At 40.5% G+C, this 10,066-nt stretch overlaps 1 protein-coding gene across 1 annotated transcript in view; it reads right to left on the reverse strand.

Annotated features, from left to right (window-relative positions):
• The window catches only part of LOC104489176 (collagen alpha-2(IV) chain-like), a gene marked incomplete at both ends in the record, with an annotated part of 88,034 nt that overhangs the window by 31,432 nt on the left and 46,536 nt on the right, over positions 1-10,066 (reverse strand). The window contains 8 exons of the mRNA XM_010131304.1: positions 808-852; positions 2,045-2,119; positions 2,639-2,680; positions 3,350-3,385; positions 5,638-5,700; positions 5,795-5,830; positions 7,084-7,155; positions 7,850-7,970. Of these exons, the coding sequence (XP_010129606.1) occupies positions 808-852; positions 2,045-2,119; positions 2,639-2,680; positions 3,350-3,385; positions 5,638-5,700; positions 5,795-5,830; positions 7,084-7,155; positions 7,850-7,970 (490 nt within the window). The remainder of the gene's footprint in view (positions 1-807; positions 853-2,044; positions 2,120-2,638; positions 2,681-3,349; positions 3,386-5,637; positions 5,701-5,794; positions 5,831-7,083; positions 7,156-7,849; positions 7,971-10,066) is intronic.

Below are 10,066 nucleotides of genomic sequence, written 5' to 3' on the forward strand. Positions count from 1 at the left end.
GGGGGGGGGGGGGGGGGGGGAGGGGGGGAAGAAACAGTTATCCCCTTTTGCTACATCAGCATAAAATCTCTGGTTTTCCTAATGTAGTCAACAAAACTCTGCATGTCTGAAATCTGACCGACAGCTGAAGAACTGGCTAGCAACTGCACGTGGAGGGCATCAGGGCTCCACTGCGACCTTCTCTCATAACCTTGTGGAGAAGCTGACCAGACCACCTGAGAAAATAATGTTCTGCAAAATGCTCAGTGAGGCATCCCTAATTGGTAAGGACTGTATTTTAAACCACTCTGGGAAATAAAAAGGAACCGCTCAATGGCAAAGCTATTTAGACAGACTAGAGGTTTCCTGTGTGTTAACTAGTCACAAGTCAAGCCTGGCTGATGGCTCTAAGCAACACATGGGATTACTGTCCGCTTTCTCAACAGACTTAAAGACCAATGAGATCAAAAGCCTGCATATGCTGGAGAGTAGACTGAAAAGGATTAAGAAAATTTCCATATATACTTGTTTAATGAAACTTACTGGAATTTTTAAACATTGACCAGCAGATCAGCAGCAGTAAAGAGATTTATTAATAGTTAAAGCTCAAATTAAGAAGCATGTGAGGGAAAATCTTTAAACCTGTAGGAGAAGGACTGATTACACTCTGGAGTTATTACATGTCACATTGCTCAGTTTTTCTAAAGTGTCAGAACTGGTGTCTCTGCTTATGTTGTTCCATATCTGTATTTCATCGTTTCAATGACGAATGCATCAGTATTAACTAACTCCAATATTATTGTCTTTGTTGTTCTCCTCTTGACTTACTGGAATTCCAACTTCTCCTTTTTGTCCAGGTTCTCCTCTTTCACCCTAACAATAAAGAAAAAGTATTCAGATATGTTAGGCATTCCCATTTGCATTTTAATAACTTTTTACAACACAAAGTCACAAATGTTTATCAAGAATAAAAACACCACTCTTGTGCTGGTCTTTATTCATATAGTTGTCACATGAAATGCATGATTTCATAAGAAGTTTTTAAAATTGCTTTTCTGAAAAATACTTGATAATTTTTCTGAAAAATTTTCCAGAAATGTGAATACCTCAGTTGTTCGCAGGCTTGTTCATGAGATGTCTGGGTGGTCAGTGCCTGAGCAATGCCTAGAAATAAATGCACATTCTCCCACTTTTACCTACTGATTATCTATGAATTATCTGATCAAAAGCAAGACTTCCTGTTAGGATGAGACAAATCACAGCCTAAAATTTACTCAAAATATTCACAGTATCTCCACTGAATATAAAGGCTCTCCAGATAAGTAGCTTGGACATCTCTGCTTAGTCATGGAAATACCTACATGTATGTTACTTGATGCAGACTGCAGACTACCAAAGGCATTTTTAGATCTTTCAGTATCATACCAATTTACTTATCTTACTGCAGAAATTGCATGAGCCACATGAACCTTCTAACTTCAAATGTGGGATGAAACCCTATTGATCTGGAGGTTGGTGCCTGATACAAAATATACACATACAGTGTATGAGTACCTTTACTCCCAGCAAGAAGCAACAGATGAGAATAAACTGCATCTTGCTGTTGAGGCTTTCTCCAATATGTATGAACAAGCCTTTTTGCACCATATAGATAAGCTATATAAAGAAACACAGTAATTCAGATAGCTTCCCTAAAGACATGCTTCTTTTACAGGAAGAATGCTTCACTCACTATTACGAAAAATAAGATATTAAATAATTTCTTAGCAGGTATTTCAGCTTGTAAAATGAGAGGATGTGAGTGATGGCCAGTAGTTGTGTACTTAAACAAAGAGTTTGCCTAAGGCACCTTAAGTCTGTGAGAAGTGCTTTCCAAACGACTTTAGCCACCACAGTTTCAATAAATACTTCATGATCCAAGCTATGGGAAAGTAGGAAAGTAGCAGATTACTCTTTTGATAGCTAAAGTCTTCTAAATATTATACGTAAATGTGCATTTGTACAATATTTTAGTTTTGGTACTGCAGAGCTCTTTGTGTATTTTTCCAAAACACCCTGTAATTACCTTGTGTTTGTCAGAAGGGACACCCATCAGTTCTCTTGTAGGAAGCCCAGGTGGACCAGGAGGACCTGGAGACCCCTGCACGAAAAGCATTAAGGGTACATTTACTAACAGTTACAATTCCTTGTCAAGCTGTTCATCAGCACAGGGTCTACAGAACTGCAACAAAAGGAGCAATGCAGATTTGTCCCTGCTAGGAGTATGGACCTAAACCTCTGAATAAATCGATGGCAAGGTAAATTTGTTTTGTGCTGGGATTAACGGAGAGCAATACTTGCTCTTGCCCTATATGTTTCCAGATTGACAGTAAAGACTATAGCTTTATATAAAGTGGTCTGGCTCCATAAATTTCAGAAGTATTACCTCTGTGTTGGTGTAAATGAGGGCACAGCTAGACCTAGACAGGTAGTATTTCATTCAGCTATGATATTCCTGATGGAGTTTATCATTACTTTCCAAGCTATACTTTGTTTCTCTCTTGTAATTACATAGTTCAATTATAAATTAAGACAGTACTTAAAATAGGATCCTCTATAAACAGCGAATAACATCAACCTGTCCTTTAGTAGTGATATTAATGTGTTAGTTTTCCTTTACCTGTTCACCTTTTTCTCCATAGAAGCCAAGGCCCCTGTTGCCCTGCAAAAACAACAGGTCAAGATTTACTGAACGTACGACTCAGTTTTCAAATGTTAAATTCAAATTTGAACATGCTTAAAGGCCTTTTCAGGCTTACAGTTCTGTAGGACACCAATGAAGAATTGCAGTCAAATAATAGTCTTGGTTTACCTCAAAGAATTTTTGTAGAATTAAAAGTATTTTCATAGACTTATACATTCAGAGAGACAACTCTAATTAAAATCTCATGCTACCAGTGTTTCTTACAACAGACTCTGAGTCATTCACTGGGTAATGTTGTGAAAAGATCAAGCATTCCTTTTGCAAGTTTTTTAATAGCACTGAATGTTAAATAAAAATACTGAAGTGGGCTGGAACAATGAAATCATGTATTTTTTCCGCTGAGATATAATTGAATATGATAAATACTGGAAGAAGTATTTTCTGTTCATGGGAAGCTACTGTGGCTATGGTAGCAAATTAAATTTGGCTCTAGAACTAGTTTAATCTTTTCAGGATAGGTGATCCCAGTGTAAGATTAACTTCTCATGGTATGAAGCCAACTTAGAAGGTCTTGTGCTACACAGCCTTTGGTACAGCCTGTGGTTCTTTATTTTACTGCCTTCAGGTGGGTCCTGGATAAACCTTAGTGACACAAAATCAACATTAACAACTGACACAAAGACTTACTTGTGGTCCTTGTGGTCCTGGGGGCCCTGGTGGTCCCTGGGGAAACACAAGAGGGGACAGCAAGTTACTTGTTGCTTTCTACTCAATGCATGCAGGAGGTGAGATACTTCACGTGTGAAATATAAGTATATATCTAGAAGGCAGTGTATTCCTCAGCATTCAACATGCTATCCTCATTATATTAGCTGTGTTTACTGTTCTGAAAAATACCCTCCTAAGTCTCGTCGTAATTTTTTCTAACAGAATAACAGTCTTCCAACTAAGACCTAATGAAATCAGTAATCAGAACTTGTGCCTTTGGATCCTGACTTAGCCCCATTTTAAGCCCAAACCTAAAGTTAAGCACATCTTGAAGTCTTCCTTCACTGACTGGTGTCTTTGTACTGCATTCAACTGAAAAGGGAGTTGAACTACTATATGTGTCTCAGATCACCTATTTGGTATTGTACAGAATGAAATTAAAGGAAGGTGGTGGGAAATGAAACTGTAACAAGAAAAAAGCTGCCACAGTCTTACAAGAGCAGTAGGAAAGCCAATCAATGGAGACAACCTGTCTGCTTCAATCAGCTATGACAGTTAACGGCTCCAAAGGGCTCTACACATCAAAAACTCTGTCAAATGGGTGGAAGGTCAGTTGAATAAGATGCATGAGCTGTTCAGAGAAGAGGCATGGAAAAAGAGTGAGCTGCAGATGGAACTGTCCACCTACTGAGCCCTGACGGGGATGTAACCGAGTTATGCAAAATGAAGCCCAACCTGCAAGGAAAGGATAGTAACATTCAAGTGAGACCTGAACTTTGTAGGCATCTCTGCCTTGCTATGTACATTTGTGTGCATGAACACTAGACTTGTTCTGAAAAAATTACATTTGAACCAGCTTTGGTTAGTCAAGTAGTTTGTGAGCTGCTGCTAATCTACTGGGTGGATGCACTGTGCGGGGCACCCCGCTGCCCAGAGGCCCTGCAGGGACTTGGAGGAGCCATATCTGTCTTTGTGCCAAACCTAGAATTTAGAGAGGAGGAATGATGAAAACTCAGGCCTGGGAGATACTCCCAGGTCCCTCTCACAAGTGAGTCACAGTTTTAGAGACACTAAATACAGTTGGATGTATTTTGTTAAAAGCTGGAGATGGTGGGGATTCATTCACTCTAGAAGAGTGTTCAAAAGAGTTGTTGACAAGATGGCAACCAGAGGGGTGTAGTCATGGGGCTCAGAAAATGTATCGTTCATAGCACTTCTATCATCCAAGACAGCCCACTGTGAGTATGAGTCATCGCAGGCTGGGCTCCTGTGTAAAGCTCACGAACTTCGTGGGTTCACTCTAGAGGAAGAGTAAGTAAAGGACTGAGGAGGTTTCCCTTCAGGAGGACCAGGGGAGAAAGACAAGGTGCAGCTTGTTCCAGATGACAAAACAGGCCACTGCAAGGCCTGTTTGGAAAGGCTTAGTATGCTGTGGACTCAGTCCTAGAAATATTTTTTTTTTTTTGAGGGAGGTGTCTCTGAAAACAGCTGTGGAGGCAGTGTGTAAGAAGTCCTGAATTCATTTTCCCCCCCTTAAATCACTGATGTGGAGCAGCTCTGAAGTGAATATTGACAAAACAAACAAAAAAGCAAATGCTATAAAGTTGTCTTACAGGAAAACAAAGCAAATATAAAGAAAATGAAATATATTGAATTTGAGCATTTGTTTCTCATCCATAAAACTACTAACCATGGCAATAAGAAATTTAGAAAATGGTATCTAGAGAGAACACAATCTTCCCAAGGAACTATTCAGCAACAGTTGTCAACATCAGTGCTGTAAATGTTGATTTTGGGAAAAATGGCTGAAATTAAAACTACATTCTAAATACTAATGAATAATGCTATCTATCTTATCTCCCGTGGGAAGTACAGAGAGCTAATATACATATCCTTTATGAGCAGAAAAAGACAACATGTTTAGGTCCTGATGTCTTTGATGCTCAGTGGAGGGGGATGTAGAGAGGACAGCATTGAATAATCTTTACAAACAAGACTCAGGGAGGTTATAGAAATACAATATAAATCAAAAACCTCTGGCAATACAGGGTGAAAGAAACTACACCTCTTTTTGCAATATTCACCCTTGTAGAATCACTGTCTCACAGTGCTTTTTAAAAGGTTTTGCACCCAAGGACACCTATTTGCTGTTTCTAACCTGTTTTTTTCTATCCATTTGCTAGATTACAATCCAACATACTGGAACTTGCTGAGATAATTCTTCTCTTAGGTTAATTTTCTACAGGACATATTTTAAGTATACTTACTGGTCTTCCTCGCTCTCCTCTTGGACCAACCGGTCCTTGAATACCCAGTGTACCTGGAGGTCCCTTTAAATAAAAAACAAACCCCAACCATGAATCAATGTTGTTCTGGTATCAGATACTATTGACACTTTAACACGTTCACTGTAATAGTACTTACTAAAAAACCACTGAGTCCTGGGTCCCCAGGATCCCCCTAAAGAAACCAAAGAATTAAAAAAATGCAATAAATAGTATATATATCTAATTTAATAATTTTTTTTCCTCATGCCCAAACCTGATCTTAGCATACAATGTTACACAAACCCTTACATACAGATGCATTCAACACAGGCTTTGACATAACCGAACGTGGGCCACACAGATTTTGCAGTTTCTGTATGTAGTACTGTTGCATGCAATACAGTAGGAGGGTACAAAGGTGGCTAGGGAAGTTAGGGATCCAAATTAGAGGGCTGAAATGGACAACAGACAACGTTTAATTCCTTTTTGAAAAATCCTATCTAACCAGTGGCCTAATTAGGGCTATAACCTTGGCTGAAATGTATAAGCTTATTTTTCATGAGTTGCATGGGAATTACCAAATCATTTTGATTCTCTCCTGAGTCACTAAAAGCACTTGGAACATACTGTTTTCAGTGACCACATATTTTAACTGCAGTACATGTTGAAATGTTTTTGGAAATTTGATCCAAAAATGTTCTAGTGCAAAGACCTTCCAATACCCATAAATAATGCGGTATTCAGTCCAGACACCTTCAATCATTTTGAACAGCATCCTAACTATGTAGTTAATCTGAGTTTAGTTAACAGAATAACTTGTGGAACCAAGTACTTTCTGAAATGAATACAGGTGTCAGTATCCATCCTTGGCTACAATATGCTTGAGCAATTCTTTATCATGATTTAATCATTCCTAATTACTAACAAGTGCAGTTCTAAAGAGTTTCTGAAAGGAAAAGCAGATTCCATTAAAAAATACAGACAACTTACAAATACGTCAACAGAAAACCCTGGTTTCAATCTCATCACTGGCACAAAATATACATACAGGATGTCAGCAGATCCCTTCTGTGTGGAGGACAGCTCAGATGTTGCTTTGTACATAAATTTGTCCCAGTTTATATTCTAACAGCGTATGTAACCCCTTACCGGATACCTTCAAATTATACAATACTATATACATGAGAAAAAGCCACAAGTGCCTCTGTAATCCACCTGTAAGCTGGAATTCCTTGCAAATAACTGAATGGAGATCTCTTTTTCCCCCTGGATATCAGATAGATTTTGCTGTCACCAGAGAAAGCAGAAGCTGCCTTGCAAAGCCTACAGAGAATCGGAGTGGGCCTCTTGGGACATGTCTATCAGAGTGTAAGAAAAAATAACTCTCCATCATCTACTTATAGAACTGTACTGAGCGTGAATAACTCACAGGAGTTACAGACGTACCCTGTATCGGCTTGCGATATCTGGAGGCAGTATATAGGGCTCCCCCTTCTGGCCCTTTGGCCCTTGGACTCCCTGGAGGTGAACAAAAAAATAATAAAATAAGCTTTTATATCATGGATGTTAACACATAACCAGCTAAGACTAACGAAAAAATATTTGTTAGGGTTTTCATGAGTATGTACACCCTACTGTTCAGTGGCTATGCCTAGCTTTGGAAATTCATGGTTTAAAAATTAAGTGTAAACCCTCACAGTACATAAAAGAATGAAATTCTGATTCTGGGGGAAGAAGCCCCCCATCACCCGGCAGTGGTATTATGGGGTAGCACCTCCTAGCAGCTGCTGCTCCCCAGGGCTGACGTGCCCTGGTAAACCCAGGAGCTCCACTGCTCACCTCAGCATGATCCTAGGCATCACGCCATGAAAACCAATACTTTGGCCATAGGGCAGGAAACGAAAAGGTTATTTTCATCAGGAATTGTGAGTTTAATATTATCTTATTGCTGTTGGATAAAGCTGTGCAGGTTTTCCTGAAGTAATCTGTCTGCAAGACCTACATGACAGGTATAGCTCTGGGCATTCCAGCCCTGGCCTGTGATTTAATAACTAAGCGCAGTGCCGTGCATCCATGGTTAAGTCCACATGGACGCTCTGCTGGGCAAAAATGGAGCTCCATTAAGACATGGCCCATTTGCTTCCAACACTGAATGAAACTCACTTCAGCAATGATCTTAGCTTCAGGTACTCACTTACTGTCAGCAACTTACAATGGTACCAGGGAAGCCAGAGAGTCCAGGAATTCCTGAGTCACCAGGGTCACCTACTGTCCCATTACAGCCATCATGACCTGGTTTTCCCCTTGATCCTGGCTGCCCAGGATGACCCTGTTGAAGAGAAAAAAAAGAAGTGTTTATCTATCCATCTGTTTCTAGTTTTCCTTTTCCTGTAGTCACACAGTATTTAGACATTCTCACATTAAGCCCAAGGCTTGGATCCATGGGAAACTATGATTTTCAAAGACAGAAACAGACAGTGCCTTTTTTTAATATAGCTGCAGCTTGAACCAGATGCCCCAGACAGCATGAAAAAATGACTAGTGAAGGACCTTTCAGAAAGGGTAGGAAAGCTATGTTCAATGCATGCTCTGTTAGGCACAGAACTAAGCCAGATGAGGCTGCTGTGCAGGGAGCCACCAAGAACTGGGATTGTTAAGCATTTCAGTGCTTCACACTGGAAGAGTGGGAAGAAAGGTTTCTCGCTGACTTTGAACAGCTTCCAAGCCGGGAAAAAAGTCAGAGATGCTTTTGGAGCTGGGTCAAGTGTCGTGATGAGGCTGTAAGCATGGAGATGGAAAGAAATAAGCAGGGCTCAAAGCAAGGGAGCTGGAGTCATGGCAGAGCCTCTGAGATGTGAAATTACTCCTATCTCAAACTGGATTTTCATTGTTGTTCCTACATTCACCGTAATTGCTGTTGCTTCTGGTTTGCACAGGGATTGACGGGAAACAAGTCTGCCCTGAAGCAGCTCTTTTTTCCGGGGGACTTACTCAGAAAACCCAGAAACTAACATAAACCATTTCTCCCTTCTCTATATAGGACAACAGTTTTTTCTTTGCTTCAACTCCCTTGCTTAGAAGAAGAATAATTCTGTCCATGTCCTCACCTTGCTCCATCAAGTATGGGCATTTCTCACCCCAGAAGAGACTCAAGCTTGCCACCATACCTTCTTGGCTTCCACATCCTAGCGCTGTGCCATTACAGCCTGGACATGTGCCTATCTATCTGCCTTCCGATGGTCAGTGTTAAGATGTGGCCTGAGAAACGTGCTTGGAGAATGTATGCAAGAGGGAAGGACAGGGAAGCCCATCCAGACACAATGAGCATGTAGGTTCAAGTACTATTTATCCCTCAAAAACAATGTGCAGAGGTCAGTAAGGCAGGGCCAGGGAAAAAAACATGCTCAGGTAAAAGCAGCAGTCCAGATTTAGCAACATGGAGCTTCACAGGGGAGCAATTGACTCTCCTTCCCAGGACATTAGAGCACTTAGAAAAAGCTCAGTATGACGTGGTGAGATGAACGAGATCCTTGGCTTCAGGAGTGTTAATAGGAATGGGCAAGAGAGGTCTTCTGCTTTTCCTTTAAGAGTGGGAAAGAGGGAGACGAGGAAGACTGTGAGAGAGAAAGCCCTGAAACTCGATAGGGAGCTCTTCTGGAAACAAAAAAGGGTGAAAGCAGAATGGATGTGGATGCGTGGGCTGCAGAGCGGGGCCCCGTGTCAGGGATCACTACAAAGGAAACCCAAGCCTGGGAACTTTGTCCAGGGATTCCAGTGACTCAGATTTCTTTGTTATTTTATGACACAAGAAGTAAAGAAGTGTAAGCTGGGAAAATACTGTGCTGTGAACTTTACCCGGTTTTCCTTTTTGAATGTTTCAGTTTCATGGACGTGATCAATTTGTTCAAAGTTTGACATTGTTCAGCGTCCAGTAAGTTTTTAAAGACTATCTCAAGCATGCCGTATGAGTTATAAAGCAAATAACAATGGTCAGTATTCTTAAAGTCATTGGTCTTCCTGTGTGCTTTGCAACTCTGAAATAATTAACAAATGACCTTCGTTCACAAGCTTAAGAGATGTGAAGCACTTAGCTCACAGCTCTTTCCTACAAAAGCACATACTTAGCTGGGAAACCTCCAGGACACATGAAATTTCTGTCCTTTCATGTCCCCTTTACAAGGGGATTTCTCCATAGCACAAAGCAAAGAGACCATAATTATCTGTTATCTGAGGGAATGAGGCAGCACAGATTCTGCTCTCTTGTTGTCTATCTGCAGTTCCACTCACTTTAACAAATGTTCTTAGCTAAAGAGTGTGTACGTGGCTGATGCAGAATTTAGCCCAGAGATTTTAATTAAAGTACAAAGGCTTTAAACTAGCCTGCAATATTTGCAGTTGGAGATTTCTTAAAAATGAGGTAACTGGCTAC

Source organism: Buceros rhinoceros, unplaced genomic scaffold (genome assembly GCF_000710305.1).
Source record: "Buceros rhinoceros silvestris isolate BGI_N320 unplaced genomic scaffold, ASM71030v1 scaffold12492, whole genome shotgun sequence".
NCBI classification, from domain to species: Eukaryota; Metazoa; Chordata; class Aves; order Bucerotiformes; family Bucerotidae; genus Buceros; species Buceros rhinoceros.